The 27,980-nt window shown below is 40.9% G+C and overlaps 3 protein-coding genes across 8 annotated transcripts in view; 1 reads left to right on the top strand and 2 right to left on the bottom strand.

Moving 5' to 3' along the window:
- LOC110488767 (discs, large homolog 3 (Drosophila)) overlaps positions 1–5,284 on the bottom strand; it is a 143,819-nt gene extending 138,535 nt beyond the window's left edge. For 2 of the 4 annotated variants that reach the window (XM_090198348.1, XM_090198349.1), the window contains exons 1-2: positions 4,746–5,239; positions 3,897–3,980 (exon numbers count right to left, since the gene is read on the bottom strand). In XM_090198348.1, the coding sequence (XP_090054474.1) occupies positions 3,897–3,980; positions 4,746–4,761 (100 nt within the window). In that variant the 5' untranslated portion in view covers positions 4,762–5,239. Of the gene's footprint in view, positions 1–3,848; positions 3,981–4,745 lie in introns of all 4 variants that reach the window. The other 2 variants (XM_090198345.1, XM_090198347.1) reach the window with 2 other exon arrangements.
- Positions 5,285–5,420: 136 nt separating this feature from the next.
- On the bottom strand, positions 5,421–21,005 carry gdpd2 (glycerophosphodiester phosphodiesterase domain containing 2). Of its 3 annotated transcripts, none has more exons than XM_090198351.1 (15): positions 19,642–21,005; positions 15,770–16,071; positions 12,300–12,403; positions 12,095–12,188; positions 11,955–12,014; positions 11,675–11,773; positions 11,229–11,322; positions 10,726–10,871; positions 9,423–9,505; positions 9,106–9,265; positions 8,726–8,929; positions 8,472–8,620; positions 7,448–7,595; positions 7,111–7,193; positions 5,421–6,418 (listed from the first exon to the last, which is right to left on the bottom strand). In XM_090198351.1, exons 2-15 carry the CDS (start codon positions 15,854–15,856, stop codon positions 6,346–6,348), a joined length of 1,584 nt encoding a protein of 527 aa, XP_090054477.1. In that variant the 5' UTR covers positions 15,857–16,071; positions 19,642–21,005; the 3' UTR covers positions 5,421–6,345. The 3 variants fall into 3 exon arrangements, with proteins under 3 accessions (XP_090054477.1, XP_021416805.1, XP_090054478.1); XM_021561130.3 differs by lacking the exon at positions 19,642–21,005 and adding an exon at positions 18,681–18,901; XM_090198352.1 differs by lacking the exons at positions 15,770–16,071; positions 19,642–21,005 and adding an exon at positions 15,599–15,756.
- On the top strand, positions 20,492–26,181 carry pdzd11 (PDZ domain containing 11). Its single transcript, XM_090198353.1, has 6 exons — positions 20,492–20,559; positions 22,592–22,695; positions 22,811–22,951; positions 23,127–23,225; positions 23,385–23,445; positions 23,607–26,181. Exons 2-6 carry the CDS (start codon positions 22,603–22,605, stop codon positions 23,639–23,641), a joined length of 429 nt encoding a protein of 142 aa, XP_090054479.1. The 5' UTR covers positions 20,492–20,559; positions 22,592–22,602; the 3' UTR covers positions 23,642–26,181.
- Positions 26,182–27,980: the final 1,799 nt, after the last annotated feature.

Genomic DNA, 27,980 nt, shown 5'->3' with positions numbered 1-27,980 from the left:
GACGGAGATTATCAGTGGTCTTGTATGTCTTCCATTGCTAATAATTGCTCCCACAGTTGATTTCTTCAAACCAAGCTGCTTACCTATTGCAGATTCAGTCTTCCCAGCCTGCTGCAGGTCTACAATTTTGTTTCTGGTGTCCTTTGACAGCTGTTTGGTCTGGGTCATAGTGGAGTTTGGAGTGTGACTGTTTGAGGTTGTGGACAGGTGTCTTTTATACTGATAACAAGTTCAAACAGGTGCCATTAATACAGGTAACGAGTGGAGGACAGAGGAGCCTCTTAAAGAAGAAGTTACAGGTCTGTGAGAGCCAGAAATCTTGCTTGTTTGTAGGTGACCAAATACTTATTTTCCACCATCATTTGCAAATAAATTCATTAAAAATCCTACAATGTGATTTTCTGTATTTTTTTTCTAATTTTATCTGTCATAGTTGAAGTGTACCTATGATGAAAATTACAGGCCTCTCATCTTTTTAAGTGGGAGAACTTGCACAATTGGTGGCTGACTAAATACTTTTTTGCCCCAGTGTATGTCATACAATAAAATGCAAATTATTTACTTAAATCATACAATGTGATTTTCTGGATTTTTGTTTTAGATTCCTTCTCTCACAGTTTCCCTATGATAAAAATTACAGACCTCGACATGCTTTTATGTAGGAAAAGCTGCAAAATCGGCTATGTGTTAAATACTTGTTCTCCCCACTGTACATAAATGGTAGGAATTTGCTCTGGCTTCAGCCATGACAGCATGAGAGAGAAATGAAACATCTGCATGTCGCCTGAGGTTGAGAGCGTGTGTGTTTCACTGTCCAACCGGAGGATCGAACATGATCTGAGCGTGTGATCTGAAGCTGTTTGGTTTCTTGTAAATCAACTTGAGAAATCCTCAAGGGAGAACGGACAGTGCATTATAAACAACGCGCCGCATATACCGGCCAAAAAATAACACATCTGATTTTTTGGGAGGGATGTGGAGAAAAGTAAGGCGGGGCATCCGTTAAACAGTAATTCAATTTTGTCCGTCCTTAGTGGGACTATCATTTGTTTTTCAACAGGACAATGACCCAACACACCTCCAGACTGTGTAAGGGCTATTTGACCAAAGATAGTGATGGCGTGCTGATTCAGATGACCTGGCCTCCACAATCACCCAACCTCAACCCAATTGAGATGGTTGGGGATGAGTTGGACCGCATAGTGAAGGAAAAGCAGCCAACAATTGCTCAGTATAAGTGGGAACTCCTTCAAGACTGTGTATTCCTCATGAAGCAGTCATCATGGCAAAGGGTGGCTACATTGGAGAATGTAAAATATACGTTGATTTGTTTAATACTTTTTTGGTTACGACATGATTCCCCGTGTTTTTTCATCATTTTGAGGTCTTCACTATTATTCGATCTCAAATCCAAAATGCTGGAGTATTGAAGCCAAATTAAAACTTCTTATGGTATAGGGGGCAGCATTTTCACTTTTGGATAAATAGCGTGCCCAATTTCAACTTCCTGCTACTCATGCCAAGAATATAAGATATGCATATTATTAGTAGATTTGGATAGAAAACACTCAAAGTTTCAAAAACTGTTTGAATCATGTCTGTGAGTATAACAGAACTTATGTAGAAGGCAAAACCCCAAGGACTAACCGTTCAGAAATGTTTTGAGGTCTCTGTCTGTTCAAGGGTTCTCATTGGGAAACGATATTGGCACTTGTTTTCAGTTCTTACCGCTTCCACTGGATGTCACCAGTCTTTGTAATTTGGTTGAGGTTATTCCTTTGTGCAATGAAGAAGTACGGCCATCTTGGAAAAAGGTAACGCTGTTGAGAGTGCGCAAGACTTGAAAAGTAGCCTTAGTTTCCTCTCGTCCTCTATTGAAAACAGATAGACCCGTCTTCAATTTGATCGATTATTAACGTTTAAAAATACCTAAAGTTGTATTACAAAAGAAGTTTGAAATGTTTTGGCAAAGTTTACAGTTAACTTGAGATATTTTTATGTGACGTTGTGCAATTTGGAAGCTGTTTTTTTCTGGATCAAACGTGCCAAATAAATGGACATTTTGGATATATGTGGACGGAATTAATCGAACAAAAGGACCAATTGTGATGTTTATGGGACATATTGGAGTGCCAACAAAAGAAGCTCGTCAAAGGTAAGGCATGTTTTATATTTTATTTCTGCGTTCTGTGTAGCGCCTGCAGGGTTAAAATATGCTACTCTTTGTTTACTGTTGTGCTATCATCAGATAATAGCTTCTTATGCTTTTGCCGAAAAGCCTTTTTAAAATCTGACATGTTGGCTGGATTGACAACGAGTGTAGCTTTAATTTAGTATCTTACATGTGTGATTTAATGAAAGTTTGATTTTATATCATTTTATTTGAATTTGCCGCATTTTCCCTGGCTTTTGGCCAAGTGGGATGCAAGCGTCCCCTATACCATCAGAAATTTCACTGTCCAAATACATACGGAGGGGAGTATGTGGTTTACAAAGCCATCTTTTGAATACTGGATATATTGACCAACTCAACTGTAAGACAGATAGAGCAACATATCTTGTATTGTCTGTGTTGTGATTAACATACTTTTCTAGTTAGACCACAGCAATAGTTTTGCTAATAGCACATTATCATCAATGTATTTGTTCAACTAGTTTGGACAAGCAGGCATCCGCGTCTGGAGAGATCACTAATCAGGGTGGACAGCCTCCTCAGACTCCCCTTTTCTCTAGTCTTCAACCCTGCTCCATGGTCACCCATCCCCCATGGAGGCTCCAGAGCTCTGGGTAGAGCAGCAGTAGCGGCAAACCCACAGGCTAGCATCATTAAGGCATGGCCATGGTAATTAGAGGGGCCACTCAAGCATTGGTTAAATTGAACTCACTTGTCTCCTTTGCAGGGTAAAAAGACTGTGAAATGTAGCTTCACAGGAGCCCTTTTGGGGCCCTAACTGCTTATTAAGGTATCGTTGCAATACACTCCAGAGTTAGTTTAGGTCATTGTTCCAGTTAGGAAATGATAGATGTGGTGAGGTCAAGCACATTCATAGTATTGAAAAAGCTATTGTGGACTGGTAACATCTTCCTTTTACACCTCATACAGCAGTGTTTTGGCTGCTGTGAGTGAACCATATCTAATAATAACTCTTTCTGTGAGATGATCCTGATCAAGTTAGGATGACATCCAATAGCGCAAATAAACAACTGAAAATGTATAACTCTTTTACAGCGCAAATAAACGACTGAAAATATGTGTAACTCTATAACAAAGTAAAGAGGTTTGAACTGAGCTGTCTGATTGCCTGTGGAGAGGGCTTTTGATCAGCCCCATAGATAGAGTACATTGTGTCATGGGCATGTTTAATAGGATTTAATAGGATACAGCAAACCTTTTGAAAGGCCTCTTCCATGGGACTTAATTGAGAAATGTTTAGGCTCAGTTTAATATACAAAATAATATAGCCTGACCCGGTTGTCTACATCCTGAAGCTTTGGCCAGAGGCAATAACAAGCCTATACCAAAAACAACTAGCTAGTCGCTAATTTTCTCATTAGAAAGATAATGAGCAGAGACATAAGTATAATAATAAAAATCTCTTGATGAGTTTTGTTACTAAATACACTAATTGATTTAGAATATAGTGATTTGAAAAATAATTAGCTTGTATTGTTGTGGGGCTGGACTGAGACTTCCCACTGGGCACACACTAGTTGAATTAACGTTGTTTCCACGTCATTTCAATATAATGACTTGAACCAACATGGAATAGACGTCTGTGCCCTGTGGGTTCATTATTCATAAAATAATAATAGTGAAAGCCTCAATATGTGTATTTTCTGTGTCTTACCTAATAGTGCATGAAAGAGTTGGCTGCCGAAGATGGTGGAGACCTTACCCACACTGGCCTTCAGGGCCTGTTCCTCTGGACTGGTCAGACTGTCCTGGTACTGTCTCAGCAGACCCACTGCCCTCTCTGTGTCTGACAACAGGGATGCTTCAAGTTAACACCCTCACCAAGACAGTCGTTGTGATGAAATGTTAAGAAACTGATCAGATGTGATGTTTCAAGGACCAAAATGGTCATGTGCACAAGTGGCAATATTATTCTACCATAGCATAAGACAAGCCTAAATGCATGCTAGGAAAATCCTCAAATTATGGTTTTATCGGGCACACTCATGTCATAGGCTATTGTACAATTGCCAGGCTCAAAGCACAAGGATCGAGTTGGTGCATAGCTGTGTTCATTGTTGAAGAGTTTCTCTAACTGTTGGTGCTGCTATGGGCAGGGAAAGGGAGTAGTAGTCTTAAGTATAGAATGCATGCGCGTGCACAGCTGTTTAACGAAGCCAGGTGGGAGGTGTAGCGTAATTAACAGCCTTGTGATGTGCCTCACTCGCTTTACTACAACTACCTACATTTTATTATGAGTAAACTAAACTACTTCCCTTACCATCGCAGTGTGAAAGTGCTCCATGCCAGTATATATGAATTCATGGAAACATACTTCCTGTTTTCATGCCTCTTCCAAAAATGTACAAGCTAACGTTAATTCATTCGATTCTGGCTTGATAGTTGGCAACAAAGTGAGAGAGAAAAAACACAATTTTCTGCTTGTCAATACTTTTCGGCTATGACAGCGAATAAACCCAAATGTTCTAAAAACGGTATCGAATAAACGTTTGCGATAGTTTAAAACTTGTACACAAACAAAACATTTACGAAAACGTATGTAGGCACTTACCACATTTGTGGACCATGGTGTAAAGAAAAATATTCTGAGGACAACTATTCGAGGCAAGCCAAAAACTAACGAAACAAACCAGAAGAAAGATTTAATATAGTTGATGTTTGTACCCCGTTATTCTCCCCACAATTAGGTTAATCCCGCATTTTTCAATTTTACTACCGAAACAGACACTCCCAAATTCGCACAACACTGAACTGTTACTGTAGCGGCAGCAGCTGTAATCCATTTGGCACGAGACGGGTCAACAAGTTCTGTTAAAAAGTGAAAGTGTTTCTGGGGTACCCTCGATTAATTATCTGATAACTGTAGATGGGTATGTAGCCCGTCGATGGGGATCTATAAACAGAAAATTCGTAATTAAAACATGTTTTGTTTTTTGGGGGATACTTTTGCTAGACTTAAATCATAATTATCACCATCATCATCGTCGAAAAATATCGCTACAATATTGTCGAAAAACACTTCCCTTTAGATCTTTTCATATAGCCAACTAAAAATATTCAATAGTTTGGCACTTGGAATTTGACCGTCTCACAGAAAGTGGTTACACCTGCCATCTAGTGGTTGTAGAAGATCATTTCATATTTCCAAGCACCTTTAGCGATTGAACACATTCCAAGGTGTTACTGCATATTTGTTTATGCAGAGAATTCACACAGATACAATACTCATCATAAAACGTTTATTTCATTAACACATACACGTCAAATCTGGATTGGAAAATCTCTCCTTCAGAATGTAACCCTAAGTGCACTGGAAATAGTACTGACATTTATCAACACCAATAGTTTCCAAATAAGATTACTGTGTAATGTGTAGAGTGAACCAGTTATGTTATTTATTTATTTTAACAAATAAAGTGTAACACAAATATATTTTCTGTAAGAATATACTCTTTACAACTTTGTTCATAGAACTCCTTGCATCTGGCCAATCGGTACGCCATGACCATAGATGTTAGTTTCTTCTTTGCAATGAGTCTAGATCCGAGTACCTCCATGACAATTTCTATAATGGCAAAAACATTCTAATCGTTCCCTGGATCTGATGGGTTGGGCCTGGGCCAGAGCCAGAACACACGTGGGTAAAGCTGAGGTTTGAAAATCAATCATTGGCTTTGCTACTGATTGGTTAGAGATGATCCAATTGCTGATTACTTTGTTTTGTACAACACCTCTTATTATGACATCACCTCAAACGAGTTCAATAATGGCAGTCAGACGAAAGCATGTAGAGAACAACAGAGCAGCGGAATAATTCAGTGTATTTATTTATTTAACTACGCAAGTCAGTTAAGAACAAATTCTTATTTACAATGAGAGCCTAGGAACAGTGGGTTAACTGCCTTGTTCAGAGGCAGAATGACAGATTTTTACTTTGTCAGCTCGGGGATTGGGTCTAGCAACCTTTCGGTTACTGGCCCAACGCTCTAACCACTAGGCTACCTGCCACCCAAGTTTGAGTCGTCAGGCAAGTGAAATGTATTCTATGTGATCCACCATTTTTTTGAAATACTGTAATTTAAAATTCCTCCCTGATTCAAGGGGGGGGGGGGTCTGGATCGAAGGCTGTTCTGTTTCAGGCTTCAATCAAACTATTCAGAGGGTAAGAAGAGGGACAATTCTCTCTGATTCCAGCCGGAAAATCCTTTCTTTGCTTCTCTTTCCCTGCAGAGATAATCACACACAAAATAATTATTCCACTTCGTCATCTGTATCATCATCATCATCATCATCTGTATACCGTAAGGCGGCGCACAATTGGCCCAGCGTAGTCGGTTAGGGTTCAGCCGGGGTTGGCCGTCATTGTAAATAAGAATTTGTTCTTAACTGACTTGCCTAGTTAAATAAAAGGTTAAATAACACATTTAAAATATGATCTTTATATGATGCCCTTGTACATCCTAGTTTATTTGACCGTAAGGACAAATGCAGCAGTTGTCATCTTTGCATGTCATTAATGCAACCACTACACTACAGATTCAATTATTTAAACCATCAAGTCAAGAATGACATGTATTACGGTAAGAGAGCGTGACATAATATATCAGTCCCATATCAAAGTTAACAATAGCAATCTTAAAGATTCATAATACAGGATACATAGATAGCAATTATCTTAGTAGTTAGTACCGTACATAATTACTGTAAACATTGCTAAAAAAAAAAGGGCAATCAATTTGAATTGTTCCATATTGATTATATTGATCAATTGCAATGTCTACTAGCAAAACCCACCTGTGGCATGACTCACGAAGCATCATTTCCAAAGAATAAGAGTAAAGTGAAACAAATCAAGTAATCAAATTACATACACTGTTTCCATTGTCTTTTACAAACAATGGTAGTGTTCTACTCACCTCTGTAAAATGAACAGTGTGACCATTATGAGCAATGACCCCAGGTCCACTGTGATCCATATCATTCTGTATCTATCAGGTCTCTGAAACACATACACACCTAATAGGTACATTCATATGACCCATAGATCGCGCACAAGATTAAAAATACAGCATTGAACAACAAAATGTCAAATTCAATGCTACACATAGATATCATAATATATGCTAGCTAATGTTCAAACACAACATTGACTTTGTGAGAATTACAATGTCAGGGTGGGGTGATCGGGTTGACTTTTGAAGAGGGAGAGTCTATGGAAGAGTGAAGAAGAGAGGTTTGATGTGAGTCCCTCACCATTGTCCAGTCAGGCTGGGTCATGTCCTGTAGGAGGGAGCAGGCGTTGGTGGTCACAGAGTTAGCCCCCGAGCACCACAGCAGAGAGAAGAGCCATGGTTCATTCACCACCCACAGGTTCACTGACACATTCCTGCTCCTAAGCTCCCTGGCACACGGAAACATACAAAAACACAAATTTAGTAGGTAATTCAAAGATTAGTTGAAAGAGCTCAGCTCACACAGAGCTACTTCAGCAAACATGACACTTCAAAGACTACTGTCACGTCCTGACCATAGAAAGCCTTTATTTTCTAATGGTAGAGTAGGTCAGGGCATGACTAGGGGTTTACTCTAGTTTATATTTTCTATGTGGGGTTCTAGTTAGTTTTTTCTATGTTGGTGTTTTAGTATGATTCCAATTAGAGGCCGCTGGCTATCGTTGTCTCTAATTGGGGATCATACTTAAGTAGCATTTTTCCCACCTGTGTGTTATGGGATATTGTTTTGAGTTGGTGCACGGAGCATTCGCTGTAGTCACGGTTCGTTGTTAGTTTATTGTTTATTTGTTTATTTAGTTTCACTTAATTTGAATGATAATGTGGAACTCAACATTCGCTGCGCCTTGGTCCGACATTTATTACAACGAATGTGACAACTACAGACAGTAGTGATCAATCATAACATGTCATACTATTAAAGCACACATGTCTGTTCAGACAACACTTTCCCATCATCTTCGTTTCACTAAACCAACAGAAACTATCATCCCATGGGAAAGTTTCACTACAGGGCTCTCAGCCATTAAAAAACACACCTGGGTGAAAACATGATATGAGTCTCATTCTTCACTGAAGCAGCGTGTGTCTCCATCTACAACAATGCCAGTTATTTGTCTCAGCACACCAACACTTTTCATTGTGACACTATTGTTTGCCCTGCAGCAGTCAGTCAGCACAGGAAGAGTAGAATGTGGTTCTGGAATTAAGGTTTATTTGTCTACAGCTCTGAGAAAAGCAAGGGCGCTTTGAAGGAGGCTACTCACCAAATCTCTGTGGCACTCAAAGCACTGTATTTGACATTCAGATGGTCTCCTCTGTCAAGGTCCATATCAGACACATCGTTGTAGACCTGTATGAACCCTGGTGCGACCTCCCTCACATCCACCCTGTGTTTGGGGGGAAGCCAGAGGATCTAGAGAGAGAAACGACAAAAAACACTGTCATACAACTGTAATAAGACTTTAACTACACAGGACAGGAATGATAAAGCAGTGATACTGATAGACATTCTACTCACCAGGTCTTGGGGGATGCCAGATTTGAGGATGGTGTTCACGGTGTCGATAGTGTCATTGTTGTTATCATTTTTTAGGTCAAAGATGACAGAGGTGTTGTGAGTCTTGGCTAGGTCCAGCAACTGCAGAAGGGAGGGAACACTCTGGTTCCCAGCTGTCTTCTTCTCCTGCTCTGAGAGCTGGGAGACTGAGCAGAACGGATCCGTCTGAAAGGAAGACATCCATAGTATGGATGTCATTATGTCAATGAGTTGGTAGAGTTCAAATCATAATCAAAATGTAAAGGATCTACAGTATATAAGGAATTTTCAAGTAAACCTTCTGAAATGATTTCCAACTACAACATACAAGGGAGGCTTGTGAAATTGGATATCACCCTTACCTTCAGGAACCAATCACCAGCGTTTAATTCCTGTAGCTCCTCCCAGGTGAGGTTTGTGCTGTGGTTGAAGTCTTTCCCAGGGAACTTATGTAGAACATCTGTAGTCCTCCTCAGGAAATGGCTTCCGTGGTCATGCATCAGGTAAGGAACTCTGTCCTTACTGGGGAAGGAAGAAATGTCAATAAACTGCGTCTCTGAAAAGCGCTGTATAAATCCCACGTGTTATTATTAAACTGAAAACAATTTCAAACAGCAGTGCACGTTTGAGCCTTCACAACGTCTATGTAAAGAGGAAGCAGCCTTAGTCCCCCGGGTACCTGAGCTGCACGTCCGTCTCAAAGGCGATCACGTGGCACCCCACACTCCTCCTGAACGACATCAGGGTGTTCTCTGGGGTCAGCTGAACACAGAGAGAGGACAGATGTGTGAGAAACACTCCTGTGCTAAATACAGATGACAGTTCAGCTGAGTGGGCCTATGGTGGAGATAGTAGAGAAGAGTGGAGCAACATAATAGGGGCAGAGCAACATGCCATGTGGGGCCCTCAACATGACTGGACAGCAATGTTCCCTCAAAAAAAATTCAGCACTGAGCAAATTTCAGGTCTGCTGAACCGCTGTCTGTCAAATTCTGTACAACTTCCAGCACGCTTTACGGTGAACACTGAGGCTGTACCCACTTTAACTTACAGTTTTAACAGTGGCCAAGTAGGCTACTGTGGCTATTTGATCATAATGTCGGCCTACCAGAGCAGCCTACCATAACAAATTATGAAGAAAAATGCTTCCCGTAACATTTTAACATGGAAATAGCTGTTCTATCATTCAGCCTACAGTAGCAGCCAATGTGTGGTGTGCAACGCCTATACATTCCATGAGACTTTTGGAAAGAAAAACATGCAGGCTTGACATCAAACTGTTTATCCACTTGTTCTTTATACCATCATTACAGAGAATCAGACAAATTATTCTACACTCTGCCTATTGACTACTTAGCTTATTCAAGACTGTCTCAAAATACAAAGTATGTTTTGCATACTAAATCGTGCATAGTTCGTTGTGTTTCGGTATGTTACATTGAAATTGGCGAATGTTGGGTTGATTTGATCACAATTCCCACAGTAGAGCGAAACGTTGATAGTGTCAACTAAAGGGGTTAACTGTAGAAAGTTGAGCGAAGTTCAATCTCGTGCTTCTTTGTGCAGGCTCACATTTCTTCTGCACGGCAGTCGGATGGAGTTTAGAGGGAATGTTGAGTTCGAGCCCTCTGATATACTGGCAAGTTATGGAAATAGGGGGATATGTGCTCAGTGCAATGTAAACACTAATCCTAAAGTCATTTGGTTATACTGTATCTACACTATATGATGATTTATCCGTTAGCCTACTGAATCATAAGGTAGGATTATGGAATTTATGACAACAGTAAAATGTTAACACATAAGCCGTTTTTGGATGATGGTCTTGTAGCTATGTAATAAAGCCTTATCCACTGTATGAGAAAGGTAGTCAATCAATCAACTTTCGGTACTTTGTGTTTTCCAGCTTAGCCCTTTAATATTGAGGCAATGTAACTAATGTAGGGTATGAGAAATAGACTGAGCAGGATGCACTTCCTCACCATTGGTGCTCCGCGATGACCAATAAGGGCAGGTTTAGGGGGCAGCTGTTTCTCCTCCACCAGACAAGGGGATTGGATGAGGAGGGGGCTGAGGAAGATTGCCACCGACACGCCAGCAAACACTACCATGATGAGGATCTTAGAGGCTGGGGACACAGACAGACACAGGTTAACAAATGAAACAGTCATACTTGAACTATTGTTGTGAATAGAGAAAGGCAAGGAAAGAAGACGCTGCATTTAGTCAACTGAATTAGTTCATCCAGCTGGTATAATCATTCATTTTACATTACATTTACGCTTTAGTCATTTAGCAGACGTTCTTATCCAGAGCGACTTACATGCGCAATTAGGGTTAAGTGCCGCCCAGTTTTCCCAGAACTCAATTCTATTGAACTAATATACCTGTATATGGGTGTGTAGGCTACTGTATGTCTCATATTATTGATGTCATGGTGAGTGTTTGTGTATTTCTATTGGAGGAGTTCAGTATCAGCACTGACCTATTCTGCGGGTCCTTTGGAAACACTGGAACACCAGGCAGCTTACCAAGGTCAGGGCTCCAACCCCTCCCATCTGTAGGAATGGAGCCGTGGCCTGAGGGAGATCAATGTTACATACCAAAGATCTGACCCCAAACGCATTTATTATTTTATTTAACCTTTATTTAACTAGGCAAGTCAGTAAAGAACAAAGTCTTATTTACAATGACGGCCTAGGAACAGTGGGTTAACTGCCTTGTTCTGGGGCAGAACGACCGATTTTTATCTTGTCAGCTCGGGGATTTGATCGAGCAACCTTTCGGTTACTGGCCCAACGCTCTAACCACTAGGCTACCTGCCGCCCCAAAAACTGCTCCACATCTCACTATAGCTCTAACATTCTCACCGCCGCACACACACACACACACAAGACGGTTCCATGCTGCAATACTTTAGCCTTACTATACCTGTAGTGACAGGAGAACAGTGTGCCACTCTTTTTTCCACTGTAGGCTTATTCCAGTGGTGCCCAGGGCGATGAAGACCACACCTAAAAACAGGAACAACTGTGCAGAGCAAACCACAAGACAGCACAATGCAATCAATACAGATCATACCTAGGTTAGTTAATATTGTTAATCATCTATGCTATTATCATTCATGTTATGCAACCTAGCAATATAGCTGGATACTTCTTGTAACACGTGCAGAGGGAAACATTCCAGGAACACATAATATTCCTAATACCTTGTGTAGACAGTGTAAGTCCAAAGGCTCTTTCAAGGCAAGTTGGACCAGTGCAAATACCTGCAATTAAACAGCCATTACAACACAGCTAATGTAAACTACATAAATACATTGATAGGTATGTGAATTGTCTCCCTCACCAGTAGCAGGATGCAGTAGATGGTCAGTACAGCAGCGATAACGATCAGCACCATGAACCAGTTCACCCACAGTTTAAGAATGGAAAAGGCCTTCCTGGTAGGGGACAAAAGAGGGTAGAAGATCACAAGGTCTGTCAACGTATGTGTGCGTGTGTGTGTGTGTGTGTGTGCGCGTGCGTGTCCGAAGCTATATGACCAAGCTCACCAGTTGACATCCTCACGGTCATTGAAAGCCATCAGACAGACGTACATCCAGAAGAGAGTGAGCAGGGACACAGCGGTAAGGACCGACAACCAGCAGCAGGAACACTATAGCAAGGAGAGTTCATCATTACTGCTGGAACTCTAAACCTGTTCAAGTTTTTACTCACTTTGGAAGAACTCATTGATTACTAAACTTGTTTGTCAGGAAAACACTTACCTTCCAGGATACAATTAAAAGTGTGTGTACAGGTTGTTTCGACAGTCAGAAACTGTACGCAGAACTTAATCCAATTAATTAGATTTATCTCCGGGGTACAGGTGAAAATAATCATATGCAGTGCATTCGGAAAGTATTCAGACCCATTGACTTTTTCCATATTTTGCTACGTTACAGCCTTATTCTAAAATAGATTAAATCGTTTTTTCCGTCATCAATCTACACATAATACCCCACAATGACAGAGCAAAAACAGGATTTTAGAAATTTTTGCACATTTATATAAAATAAAATAAACTGAAATATCACATTTACATAAGTACTCAGACCCTTTACTCAGTACTTTGTTGAAGCACCTTTGGCAGAGATTACATCCTAAATTCTTCTTGGGTAGGACACTACAAGCTCGGCACACCCGTATTCCAGCATTCTTCTCTGCTGGTCCTCTCAAGCTGTGTCAGGTCGGATGGGGAGCGTCACTGCAAAGCTACTTTCAGGTCTGTCCAGAGATTTTCGATTGGGTTCAAGGCTGGGCTCTGGCTGGGCCACTCAAGGACATTCAGAGACTTGTCCTAAAGCAACTCCTACGTTGTCTGTGTGCTTAGAGTCATTGACCTGCTGAAAGATGAACCTTCACCCCAGTATGAGGTCCTGAGTGCTCTAGAGCAGGTTTTCATCAAGGATCTCTCTGTACTTTGCTCAGTTCATCTTTCCCCCAATCCTGCCAAGTCTCCTAGTCCCTGCCACTGAAAAACATCCCCACAGCATGATGCTGCCACCACCATGCTTCACTGTGGGGATGGTGCCATGTTTCCTCCAGCCAGACATGACGCTTGGCATTAAGGCCAAAGAGTTCAATCTTGGTTTCATCAGCCAGAGAGTCCGTTAGGTGCCTTTTGGGAAACTCCAAGCGGGCTGTCATCTGCCTTTTACTGAGGATTGGCTTCCGTCTGGCCATTCTACCATAAATGGCTGATTGGTGGAGTGCTGCAGAGATGGTTGTCCTTCTGGAAGGTACACCCATCTCCACAGAGGAACTTTGGAGCTCTGTCAGAGTGACCATCGGGTTCTTGGTGACCTCCCTGACCAAGGCCCTACTTCCCCGATTGCTCAGTTTGGCCAAGCGGCCAGCTCTAGGAAGAGTCTTGGTGGTTCTGAACTTGTTCCATTTAAGAATGATGGAGGCCACTGTGTTCTTGGGGACGTTCAATGCTGCAGAAATGTTTTGTTACCCTTCCCCTGATCTGTTTCTCGACACAATCCTGTCTCAGAGCTCTACGGACAATTCCTTTTACCTCGTGGCAATTCCCTCGATCTCATTTTCTCTGACATGCACTGTCAACTGTGGAACCTTATATAGACAGGTGTGTGCCTTGCCAAATCATGTCCAATCAATTGAGTTTACCACAGTGGACTACAATTGAGTTGTAGAAACATCTCAAGGATGATCAATGTAAACAGGATGCACCTGAGCTCAATTTCAAGTCTCTTAGCAAGGGGTCTTAAGGTATGTTGTTGTATGTTGTCTTTTTTATTTTTAATAGATGTTTGCTTTGTCATTATGGGGTATTGTGTGTAGATTGATGAGGAAATGTTTTTATTTAATCAATTTTAGAACAAGGCTGTAATTTAACAAAATGTGGAAAAAGGGAAGGGGTCTGAATACTTTCCGAATGCAAATGTAATGTGTTAAAAAAATTAATTGTCTGAAATACCTGATTTACGTAAGTATTCAGACCCTTTGCTATGAGACTTGACATTCCCCAGAGGGCTCAGGACCTCAGACTGGGGCAAAAGTTCACCTTCCAACAGGACAACGACCCTAAGCACACAGCCGAGACAGCGCAGGAGAGGATTAAGGACAAGTCTCTGAATGTCCTTGAGTGGCCCAGCCATAGCCTGGACTTGAACCGGATCAAACATCTCTGGAGAGACCTGAAAATAGCTGTGCAGCGACGCTCCCCATCCAACCTGACAGAGCTTGAGAGGATCTGCAGAGAAGAATGGGAGAAACTCCCCAAAAACAGGTGTGCGAAGCTTGAAGAGTCATACCCAAGAAGACTCAAGGCTGTAATCGCTGCCAAAGGTTGTTCAACAAAGTACTGAATAAAGTGTCTGAATACTTATGGCAATGTGATATTTCAGTTTTTAATTTTTAATACATTTGCAAAACTTTCTAAAAACCTGTTTTTGCTTTGTCATTATGGGGTATTGTGTGTAGGTTGATGATGGGGGGGGGACGATTTAATCAATTTTAGAATAAGGCTGTAACGTAACAAAATATGGGCAAAGTCAAGGGGTCTGAATTCTTTCAGAATGCACTGTATATATAACCCCTAGCTATGGTTTAGAAGTACATCTTCATTGAGTTTTCTTGTGTGGCTGGGCGACCCAAAAAGTGTGTTTTTGTGTTTGTGATTGTGGGAGTGTGTGTTTATGTACACTGTATATGTGGTATTTCTAAGGGGCTCAGCTTCCTCTGGGATGTTTGAGTCATGAGACCCTCCAACGCCTCTTCATGTTTGGTTTCACCTGCTGTTCCATTCCACCACACGTAGGGGGAATCAATACAGTCATCAAACACACCAGCATCCACCATTCAACCAACCTCAATTGTGTCCGGAAAGAAAACCCCCCTCCCCTTGGACACTAATGGTTTGTCCCCTTTGTAATCCTGTGCCAGATCACCTTTTACCCAGCCTGTGAGTTCAGTTCAGCAATTAGTCCTAGCACATATTCACATGCTCTAATATGTACCACAATCTCCCTCCTCCCAATTATCCTGCTCTTATTTACACAACAGGTCTGAATGAATGGATGCCTCTCCAATAACATCCATCCACATCTCACATGCCTAGGAATAGAGGCTTCCGATTATACACCCACAGTGAGTTTATAAAGGGGAAACATCCTCATGTATCCACTGAATGCTGTCCAATGGAATGTTAGTGACTGCTGTTGCTGGATGGTGATGACGATGAGGATGACGTAGGTGATGACATAGATGATGATGATGATGATGATGATTAACATTACAACACATACCAAAGCCCTTTTAACAGTTACATGTAGGCCTGACTCACCTGGGAGAAGTCACTAAAACAACTACATGGAATTACAGTATATAAACCAAAGTTGAGGATAATGATGGTAATGTATGAGAAGTTAGTACCAAAAATGTTAATCATCTTAATGTATGTTCTATAGCTATATTCTACACAAAAATCTAAATCTGGGTCCACAACAGTACTCACTTTTCGTTTCCTCTCACTGGGCTGCCTCCAGTTGCAGCTATACATTACCCTGCAGCATTTTCGGCCACAGCTATCCTCAGACATCATCACCTCCCCTCCTCATTTACTATCAACTATTAGGATATCCTGTCCAGAGGAGTGTGGATCCTGTCGGTCCTGTTGTGTAGTTATTTGATCCTCTCAGCCTTGAGGGGCTGGATAGAGTGGTGGGGGGGACAACACTCCTGGAGAACACCTTGTCTGGCAGCTCTGTATGTGAGGAGGGGCTCCGCTCCGCAGTGCGCTGACTCACCACTCTAAACCTACACAGTGTAGGAGGAGAGAGAAAAAAGAGTGAGGGGAAAAACAGGGAATATCTGTGAGTATTAGGGCCATCCCTGTTCAATAACTTCCTGAATAGAAATTCTAAGTTGGGGAGCTGCTGACAATGGCCAACCCTGTGGGGTTCTGTGAGTACCACGGAGAGGCCTGAGAGTGAAGTCCCACCATAAGACACTCAGTTCCGTGGGAGAAGGGAGGGAGAGGAAGAAGGAGGAGGGGGCTCATCGTCAGCAGGGGGTTGCAGTGCAGAGATGTACAGACTTCAACCGGGGGATTAGCTCGGGGGACTGGCGCCCTGTTTTTATGAAACCAAAGATATTAAGCCTTCACAATATTGAAATATTACTCTACAAAAGAGAGCTAAAGATGGATGAGGGAGGTGAGGGAAGAATATTCAGTGAACAGGCTGGGGCATATACATGTAAACCTGCTACCCCCTTATTCTCTTCACTGGGGTGACGATATTGAATTAGGGCACGGTGCCCAGTGCCCACATAACAAAAACAAAATAAAAAAAACATGAAAAGAGTTCTACCACATTGTAAACCAAATTGACATTAGACCATCTAACTGATCCATTTCGGGAAAGTCTGACAAGTCTTTTTTAAAGCATGAGCTGTTAATTCATCAAGTTAGAACACTCGTTGAGCTTTCCTTGAAAATGAATAACTATTAGCCGTTTGTAAAAACAAGCCAAATGTTCTTGGTCAGTTTTTGTTTTGTTTTTTCGCCATTAATATGTATCAGATAATCAAATGTATGCTGCTGGTCAAGGGCTGACACATTTTGTTTGAATAGGTATTTTGTCCACAAGTCCATAATCCAAAATAAGTATTTAAGAAAAAGAAAGAAAAAGTCAACACTTATAGAGAGGGGCCAGTATGAAATAGTGTGAAGGTATTTTGTGCTGAGGAAAAGCCCTTCTCTAAATATCAGGTTGGATTGAGGAGAACCAAATGATCACAGGAACAGGTTGACAATGGGAAAGAAGTGAAAGTCAAGAGAAATCTGAGCAAGGAAAGCAGATCATTTGCCAATGTAATGTAAGTTGTCTATGCCTACACATCTACAGAATGTAGGCACAGAAGTGAATTTCAGGATGCTTGGTGGAAACCTCCTTTAAACCTACCACTTCTTGGCCAGGGCTCCCTTGAAAAAGAGACTCTGTCAGCTGCTACAGAATCATACAGTCTCCACAGTATGTCATAATACAATACAACAGTGAATAATCAGTGTGTTCTCAGTCCTTGTACATCCAGTCTGGCGTCAATCACTATCATCAGATTTGAGGAACAATCCATAACATTCAGTATCAAGTCTAGTGATCATCAACACTGAATGCCACAAACAGATCACTTGAAATGATGTTTATTACAGAAAATCCCCAAATGCTAAACATTGTGTTGATCACACTAAACTAAATACGAACTTTAGTGATCTTAAATGTCCCCATTACGAGAAGAATAAATTAATGCATGGAATAAAAAAACGTCTGACAATCTACAGGGAGAGTGTTCCGATAAGCATGGGCCTAAAAAACAATAAATATTTGTTAGAAGAAACATCTCGGTTTCTGAAACAATTGTATAAGGCAGCATTTACTCTTAACAATAGTAATGTGAAGGCCAAGACAAACTCGGCAGTGTTGCGAGAGTGAGAAGGCATGATTCACAACTTGGCACACATCAAGCACTGGGACTTGGCAAAAAATGTACATAGCATATCAATGTTTGTTGGATAGATGAGGGTAGGCACAGGTAGTCAGGTATTCAACACGGGAATAAGGAAGGGTTACCGATCAGAACAGATAAGGTGAAAAAAATAAAAAATTGAGCCAAGATTCCAACATGTTTATCACCTACCTTTCTAAATAGAACTTTGAAATGGAATCATGCATGCCCCTTTTTCCCTTCAACATTTATCATGTTGTAATGATCCATAAGATCCTGGGCATGACAATAGATGTTATGTTTTGAGAGTTGTCATCACATTAAGCAATAATGACTTTCTCAAACTATGGTGGTGAGAAGGTTGAGACATATTGGGACGAGTTTGATTCAAACCTGATTGTTCCACCTTTGAGAACTTGACTTTAAAATGAGGAAATAGAATGAAATGTCTCACAATTTATTGTGACAATGCCCTGTTACCACATGTAAGTCCATTTCATCCCTCAATGTGGCTTAACTGACCTGGATTTGAAGTTAAAAATATTTAATTAACCCACATGATGACATAAAAAGGTAATAAAATGTCATACAAAAGTGAGTGACAGAAAGCCCACTATTGAACCCTTTCTGTGGTAAACCCTGTACTGAGTGAATGTTGTTATTTAGAATGTGGTCTGTCTGCATCAGAACCACATAAAGTATTGTATCTACAATTACAGGACATTTCACATGTTCTCCTCATTTGACCAAAGTTTAAAAACAACTTACCATTGAGCATGAATAACTATCTCTGTTCAAACTCAGTGGTTAACCTGGTCAATCAATTTAGTTGAAATTTGTAGATATATTAATCAATTTGAGTTCATTTGACAACGCATTAAAATACATTTGGCTAGTAAAAGGAGTGAGGCGCATCATACCTTGAGATAACATGTGTTCGTCTCTCTTGTAGTGTTGCAACACTGTAACAGCCAGTGATATTCTGTTCATCAACTTTTTCTAGTCCACTATATTTCCAGTCCACTATATTTCGTTACCTCTTTTCTGTGTCTGTTGTTCTGTCATCCACTCCCGTTCTTTGTGGAAATCCGTGCCCGGAATGTAAATGAATCATAATGAATGGGTGCAAGTTTCTAAAGTAGTAAGGGGAGGGGTACGTGGAGGAAGGCAAGTCGCCTGAACGCACGTAACCTACAATTGCAGATAAATGCTTTGAGCGCATTTTTAATAGTATAGGTAAAGTAGAATGTACATGTCTAGGGATAGAGGCAGATACGTTTTTCACATTGCCTAACTCATCAATAGACTAAATAAATGGACAGTTCATATATGGTTAGTCCTATATAGGGATAGTTCACCCAAATTACAAAACGACACATCGACAGGATTTGTTGGTTTCCTTACCCTGTAAGCAGTCCATAGACAAGGTGAGACAACAATCCATGCTTTGGTTTGGTTTCCCTGGCACGGTTTCCACATGCTAACAAAGCATGGAGTGCTGTCATACATTGTACATAGACTGCTTAAAGGGTAAGGAAACCAATATGTCATTTTGTAATGTGTAATATCCCTTTAATAGTGTTAGAACACCGCTAGGGCTTCTGTATGCGACGTCTGCACTATTTCATACAGAACTTTAGGTCAATACTACTGCTCCGAAAACAGTTCAATTAAGCTTAAGGGAACTGAGCACGATTTAAAACTTGTCATGTGGAAGTTGTTACTGATACTTAAATCCCTTTCAGCAACATTACCTAACCACACTTAAAAGCGCGACAGAATGCATGTCATGCTCTATTTCTGTTGGAAATTGTCTTACAAATAACTTGCTCATCAACTATTGGCCAAGATGAACATGTAGGCGACAAAGGAAAAAGACACCTGGGTTTTTCACAGGAGGTGTCACGATTCTCGCCGAAGATGGTGCCTCTTCCTGTTCGGGCGGCGCTCGGCGGTCGTCGTCGCCGGCCTATTAGCTGCCATCGATTCCCTTTCCGTTTGTTTCTGTTTATTGGGGTTTATTGGGTACACCTGTTTTGAGTTAGTGTTTGTTTGTAGGCTATTTAAGGGCACTAGGCCCGCTGGGTATTTGTGCGGGCTTGTTCGCTGTTATTTTGGTGTTGGTGTATAAGTGTATTCTCATTATTTTCCGGACAGTTTTAGTCCTGTGTATTTTGGACGGGTGGTTTCTTATGCCCTAGTGTTGGCATGTCCATGTCTCCGCTGTCGTTGGAATAAATAGATTAACGTACGATATTACCTGCTCTCTGCGTTTGACTCCTCCACCGCACCATTTGTAGAAGTCGTAACAGGAGGTATACAGAGATTATAGGGCTATTGCATTTAATCTATATCTGTTCAGTTTATATTTAGAGTTTTGCCTAATTGGTGTATTTTAAATATGGGGGTCATATGGGTACTGGGGAACACCCCTATATGAACATTCTGAATCCCATAGGGGCATAATACATGTAATTACAGAGATATTACGATTAATTCTCACATCAGACCACTACAGTCCTCTGCTAGGCTACACCTTGAAGTGCAATAGCAACATAGGTTGAAATCTTATATCTGGAACAGATGTTATGGACACATACACTGAATGTCGGCATCTTAACTGAGCACTTGACCATGTTCGAAATAAATATGAAACATATAATATGCTTGTATTTATTTAATTGGGTTCTATGTAAACTACTTTCATACTCCTATTATAGAGTCTATATATTATAGCGGGGCTGATTATAATGCGCCAGCAGAGCGTTTGTTTGAAAGGGAAATTGTCTTTTTAGCCTGGTAAGATCTTTGTTGTTGCTATTTGTAGCTAGCTAGAGACCATGACAATAAAACAAATGTTTAGGTTTTGGATTAATTGTAACATTTCATGTAATCTGTAGTTTACTTGCTACACTTGCAGTATTTTGTCATCACCGGCTACTGTAGCTAGCTAACAACAAATGTTAGAACAGGTTGCTGTTGCTATCATGAAAAATGCTGCTACTAATAATGGCTGAGCTCCTAACGTTATTGGAATTGAATATGATTCAAGTCCCTATTCAATACATTTAGTGACCCACTTATTGCTTGTGAAATTGCATTGTTAAGGCAAACCTCCTGTGAATACTGGCATATTGTGTATTCAGCTAAATTGTCTTCCGTGCGTCTGTAATCTCTGCTGTCCAGAATCACATTTCTGGAAATCATCTTCTTTATATTCCTTTTCTTCTTCGATGGGGTTCAACGGCGGTTGGTATTCAATGTTGATGGTGTATTACCGCCATCAGCTGGACGGTGTATTGAATAAGAAACAACAACAAAAACATTGCGGGAAATGGGGAAAAACGACATTATACAAAATTAAACATGTCAACTAAGAAAACCCATCCCACTTCTTCAATCTCATTCCACTTCAAAATACATCTCTACACAGGGGCGGCAGGGTAGCCTAGTGGTTAGAGTGTTGGACTAGTAAGGTTGCAAGTTCAAATCCTGAGCTGACAAGGTACAGATCTGTAGTTCTGCCCCTGAACAGGCAGTTAACCCACTGTTCCTTGGCCGTCATTGAAAATAAGAATTTGTTCTTAACTGACTTGCCTTGTAAAATAAAATAAAAACAGGATCAGAGGCCTGTCATGGCGGAACATTCACAGACAGGATTTTTTGCACCGCCTGGGCTGTGAGTTCATGAAGACCCAATAAACGTTCAGCAGCATTTCACAATGATTCCAATTTTCTTAGACTTCTTCTCTCCACTTGTGCTGTTCAGTTTATGACCATTGCAATAAACAATACAAAGCCCACCTTTTTAATATGTAGCATTTCACTATCCCTTGGTTGATGAGAACTACCATTGTTTCTTACCCCCCAATCGTTCCTTCCAATCTCACCGCCTCCAGATAGGAGACACGCTGAACACTCCTTACCCTCGCCACCTCGTTCTCCTTCACCCTAAACACGGGACCCCAGGAATTCAGGCGCATGTTGACTTCCACAGTTGCAGCATTTCACTTCATCTGGCATACGATACTCTTCTCTTCTGCACACCCTTGACACATGGCCAAATATTTTACATTCATGAAGCTGAAGGGGCTTGTGCACAAAAGCTCTTACAGGGGATTTCGTGAATCCTAACTTTATACCAGAAGAGAGAGACTCTTCCCCAAAGTACAGTAGCATGAATGAAGTGAATTAATTTTTTCCAGGTCAGTCAACATGCACCAACCATTCCATCAATGTCTTCAGTAACATCCTCTGCCTTTATTTACATACAGGAAACATTCCACTCATATATTTTTTGTTGTTTTCTATAAACAAGCTTCTTCTGCACCATAAATGAACAAAAAAATCTAAATGAGACCACTTCTTGTGACTCTCACCGACTCCAACACATTCCAGATTATCCTGGAGAGGTTAAACGGATTCCCCAAGTAGCATTGATCCAAAACCCTCACTCCGACTAATAATGAGTCTAGTGGTTTCCTATTTCCCAACATAGCTTAACTTCTCGTTTCCCTTTTTCTTCGCCACTGTAAACCACTCAATCTCAATTTCTGCCAATCTTCCTGTCCACATCACCAATCCTGAAAATCCTCTTGGCCATCCATAGCCAAATGAAGCCCCCCACCCCACCCCAAAATGCCAGGTGCACCCCAAAATTGTGATTCGCTAATTAATCAGGGAGGCAAAAACCATGGAGCGCACCTGACCGGTAATTGTTCCTCATTAAAACCCTCCTATCCCACACAGCCCCCTAAGAAACGTAACATTTTGTTTTGGAGACTATTGCATGCAGAAATTATCATTGCCTATGTCTTTTTTGAACCAATAGGTTTTGAAACCATGGACCAAAAGATCCCATATGATGACTACCAACTCCCTGTGGTCTTTTTACCTTCTTATGAGAGTCCCCCAGCATGGATAGCCCCTCAGGAGGTATGAGCCTGAGATGACATCCATACCTTGTCATAACACTGTCAACAGCCAGTCTAGTTCACTGTCACCTCAGATCTTCAATGATGTTCCCTCTGTGTCCTGTCTGTCGGTGTAGCGGATCCACCATCCTGACTACAACAATGAGCTGACACAGTTCCTGCCACGCGCCATTGTGTTGAAGAAACCTCCAGGTGCACAGCTAGGCTTCAACATCCGTGGGGGAAAGGCCTCCCAGCTGGGCATCTTCATCTCCAAGGTGTGTGTGAGAGAGAGAGAGGCTGAGGCTGAGACAGGTGCAACTGCCCAATGAGTGCTGATCTAGCTAGCCTACACTTTTCAGACACTTTCATTGTTTTTAAATATATGTTTTTGTTTTTTCATTTTGTCAGTAATCTCCCTTCTCCTTAATCTTTTTGTGTGTATGTTGCTAGGTGGTCCCAGATTCGGACGCCCACAGGGCAGGGCTCCAGGAGGGAGATCAGGTGCTGTCTGTCAATGAGGTGGACTTCCAGGACATAGAGCACTCAAGGGTCAGTGATGTACTGTAGACCATACAACACTATACACACACAACACTACACCTTTTGATAAATGACTTTATTTTGAACCTCAACACTAACTTGTGTTTAAAAAAAGGCTAATTGTTTTCGGAATACATTTCTCATAGAAATAGTTTCTTCTCCTCTCAGGCTGTAGAGATTCTGAAGACTGCCAGGGAGATTCTGATGAGGTTGCGCTTCTTTCCCTACAGTAAGCGTTGCTTTCACCTGCTCCGCAATGTAATATTAAGAAAGTGCCTAAATTGTATCTACTGTAAACGGTGCCATTCATGCTTTATACCTTATTATGTCACCTCTGCAACCTGTGAAGTTTATTTGAATGGTTGTTATGTAACTTCCTGTTTCCCATAGACTACCAGAGACAGAAGGAGAGGACTGTGCACTAGGTGACAGAAAGGTTCCACGGGAGAGTGAGAAACAGTATGGTTACATGCACACAATAATATGATTATTGTGGATAGTACGTTTAATATAATAGTTCATTTAAAACGTTTACATGCTTTGCAAGAATAACAATGTCCCAAATAATCCTGTTTACATGAACACATCTGAAATCAGGCTACCTGATGGGACTTTTGAGAAATAAAGAAAATCGGCAATCAAAATAAAACCTACCACAGTAACCATGTTATTTTTGCGAAGACTATTTGATTTGGAGTTCGGATATGTAACGTTTGTGTATGTCAAAGCTATTTCTAAAATGAATACTTTCAGTTTTTCCGAACTCACTTCACTCGTGCATAAGAGGGGGACTTGCGCTTCCGGTGCTGGCACATGCACAGATCAAATACACTGTTTCCATGTCATAATAATTAGAAAGCTTACTCAGAAAACCAGGTGTTTTATTATTATTATAATACTTTGTTTATATATACAGGACCAGTCAAAAGTTTGGAAGCACCTACTCATTCCACGTTTGTTCTTTATTTGTACTATTTCTACATTGTAGAATAATAGTGAAATCATCAAAACTATGAAATAACACATATGGAATCATGTAGTTACCAAAAAAGTGTTGAACAAATCAAAATATATTTTATATTTGGGATTCTTCAATGTTGCCACCCTTTGCCTTGATGACATCTTTGCACACTCGGCATCCTCTCAACCAGCTTCATGAGGTAGTCACCTGAAATGCATTTCAAAGTTGTTAAAAGTTAATTTGTGGAATTTCTTTCCGTCTTAATGCGTTTGAACCAATTAGTTGTGTTGTGACAAGGCAGGGGTGGTATACAGAAGATAGCCCTATTTGGTAAAAGACCATGTCCATATTATGGCAAGAACAGCACAAATAAGCAAAGAGAAACAACAGTCCATCATTACTTTAAGACATGAAGATCAGTCAATTGAAAGTTTCTTCAAGTGCAGTCGCAAAAACCATCAAGCGCTATGATGAAACTGGCTCTCATGAAGACCGCAACAGGAATGGAATACCCAGAGTTACCTCTGCTGCAGAGGATAAGTTAGAGTTACCAGCCTCAGAAATGGCAGCCCAAATAAATGTAACAGACACATCTCAACATCAACTGTTCAGAGGAGACTGCGTGAATCAGGCCTTCATGGTTGAATTGCTGCAAAGAAACCACTACTAAAGGACACCAATAAGAAGAAGACACTTGCTTGGGCCAAGAAACATGAGCACGACATTAGGCCAGTAGAAATCTGTCCTTTGGTCTGGAGTCCAATTGGAGATTTTTGGTTCCAAACGCTGTGTCTTTGTGAGACGCAGTGTGGGTGAATGGATGATCTCCACATGTGTATTTCCCACCATGAAACATGGAGGAGGAGGTGTTATGGTGTGGGGCTCCTTTGCTGGTGACACTGTCTGTGATTTATTTAGAATTCAATGCACACTTAACCAGCATGGCTACCCTGGCATTCTGCAGCGATACGCCATCCCATCTGGTTTGCGCTTAGTGGGACTATCATTGGTTTTTCAACAGGACAATGACCCAACACACCTCCAGACTGTGTAAGGGCTATTTGACCAAGATGGAGAGTGATGGAGTGCTGCATCAGATGACCTGGCCTCCACAATCACGTGACCTCAACCAAATTGAGATTGTTTGGGATGAGTCGTACCGCAGAATGAAGGTAAAGCAGCCAACAGGTACTCAGCATATGTGGGAACTCCTTCAAGACAGTTGGAAAAGCATTCCAGGTGAAGCTGGTTGAGAGAATGTCAAGAGTGTACAAAGCTGTCATCAAGGGTGGCTATTTGAAGAATCTCAAATATGAAATATTTTAACATTTGTTTAACACTTTTTTGGTTATGACATGATTCCATATGTTATTTCATAGTTTTGATATCTTCACTATTAATCTACAATATAGAAAATAGCACAAATAAAGAAAAACCCTTGAATGAGTAGGTGTTCTAAAACTTTTGACCAGTAGTGTATAAATTATATACACTATTTACAGTACTCTGACATGCAAACTACATCAATTGAAGTGCATGTCAGAGGGACAGATTCTTAATGGAAATTCTCATCACTGACAATGCCATCAAGGGCTTGAGTGTACTGGACTAAAGCTGGCAGTCCTTGTGATTTTTATTTTATTTTTCATGAACCATTCTGCTTTCACTCACCTCTGACCAGAACATTGTGAATACTAAATGCTAAACTGGTTACCCCTATTGTGTGTGCATGTATATATGAGAACAGTGTAATGATCTTCAAAAAATATTTATAATGCACCAGGTTATAAAAATGTATGTCTGTACATGTCATACCAACTAAATCCACTGGAGGACATACAAGTTAAAGGAATGATTATTGACCTGCATAGTCATGTTCTTTTAGCAATAAGAGGGGTTGATTTGTGTGATTTGAAAGGGGCTATTGTGTATTGCGGCACATTACATTATGTACAAACATCTGTTCGCTGTTGTTATTTTAAACTGAGTTTTATATCTGTTTAATGTCCTGCTGACTTAATCATTTGAGGTTATCCTAAATTAATCAAATACTTGAAGTGTTACAGAACGCCAAAGTAACCAGGGTAACCACGCTGAGAGATTTAGTCTTGGGCTCAGATACTATAAGTTACATTTAAATGTACATTTGAAGGTTGTATGTTATGCTATATGGCAAGGAAGTTACTGATCACTGTATAAATATCAACAACAACAAAACATTTGGGGTACACACGTTCTGGTGAGGCTCAGAATCGCTAGGTAAGCGGTTATAGGTAAGCGGTTATCGGTTTGCTGTGTAAGTGTGTACTAGGGGTTAGTGCAGGGTGAAAGTGTGTACTAGGGGTTAGTGCAGGGTGAAAGTGTGTACTACGGGTTAGTGCAGGGTGTAAGTGTGTACTAGGGGTTAGTGCAGCCTCTCCTTCCCCTCAATGTGAATGGATGTTACTTTTCTTTTAATCTTATATTCTGTTGTTTTTCCCCCTCCCCACCTCCCTGTCCCCCTTGCAGAGGTTTTCAAAGGTTTTGCATAGCCTTACTCTTAACTATGGCATTGCCAAATAGGCTAGGCAGTGCAGCAACTAAACTAAAGTTGGAACATGCGCGGTTTGAACCACCCGGTAAAAATAAAAAGGGTATTTGCCCATTTACAGAAATTAACGGTGGATATAGTGTATCTCCAGGAAACACATGACGAATCATTCTGGACACAATCGGAGAGGATTCTTGTAGATATTACGATCCAAGTTTCATGCAAAGTTATGTGGCTTTCCTATTTTGATTCATAGAGATGTTCAGTTTGCAGAATCAAAAGTTATATTGGACAAAAATGGCTGTTTTGTTATTATGCAGGACAAACTATTCAACATTGTAAGGGTTGTCATCGGTGGAAGAAGGTGAGGACCAAAGCGCAGCGTGGTAAGTGTTCATCATTTTAATTAAAGAAAACACTGAATCAATACAAAAATAACAAAATGAATGAACGAAACAGTCCTGTCTGGTGACATACACACGTAACACAAAGACAGAAAATAAACACCCACAAAACACAGGTGGAAAAAGGCTACCTAAGTATGATTCTCAATCAGGGACAACAATTGACAGCTGCCTCTAATTGAGAACCATACTAGGCCGAACTCAAAAACCAACATAGAAAAACAAACATAGACTGCACACCCCAACTCATGCCCTGACCATACTAAAACAAAGACAAAAACAAAGGAACTAAGGTCAGAACGTGACAAACATGGTGGTTGTATTAGCCAGTATTTATGCTCCTAATTGGGACAATGACCAGTTTTTCTGAGAATTTTTCTAGTTCCTCCCAGTTTTGAACACTCACCAATTTATATAGTACTATTATCAACATACAGCTGGCTGGTTATACGCTGTATCGGCAGGATAGAACAGCGGCATCTGGTAAGACAAGGGGGGCAGACCATGCATATATGTAAACAACAGCTGGTGCACGATATCTAAGTAAGTCTCTAGGTTTTGCTCGCCTGAGGTAGAGTATCTCATGATAAGCTGTAGACCACACTATCTACCTAGAGAGTTTTCAACTGTATTTTTCGTAGCTGTCTACATACCACCACAGACCGAGGCTGGCACTAAGACCGCACTCAATGAGCTGTAAAAGGCCATAAGCAAACAGGAAAACGCTCATCAAGAGGCTGCGCTCCTAGTGTCTGGGGAATTTAATGCAGGGAAACTTAAATCTGTTTTACCAAATTTCTATCAGCATGTTAAATGTGCAACCAGAGGGAAAAAACTCTAGACCACCTTTACTCCACACACAGAGACGC

This window comes from Oncorhynchus mykiss, chromosome 14 (genome assembly GCF_057628025.1).
Source record: "Oncorhynchus mykiss isolate SJ-2025 chromosome 14, ASM5762802v1, whole genome shotgun sequence".
NCBI classification, from domain to species: domain Eukaryota; kingdom Metazoa; phylum Chordata; class Actinopteri; order Salmoniformes; family Salmonidae; genus Oncorhynchus; species Oncorhynchus mykiss.
This window is presented reverse-complemented; position numbering and strand designations above follow the sequence as displayed.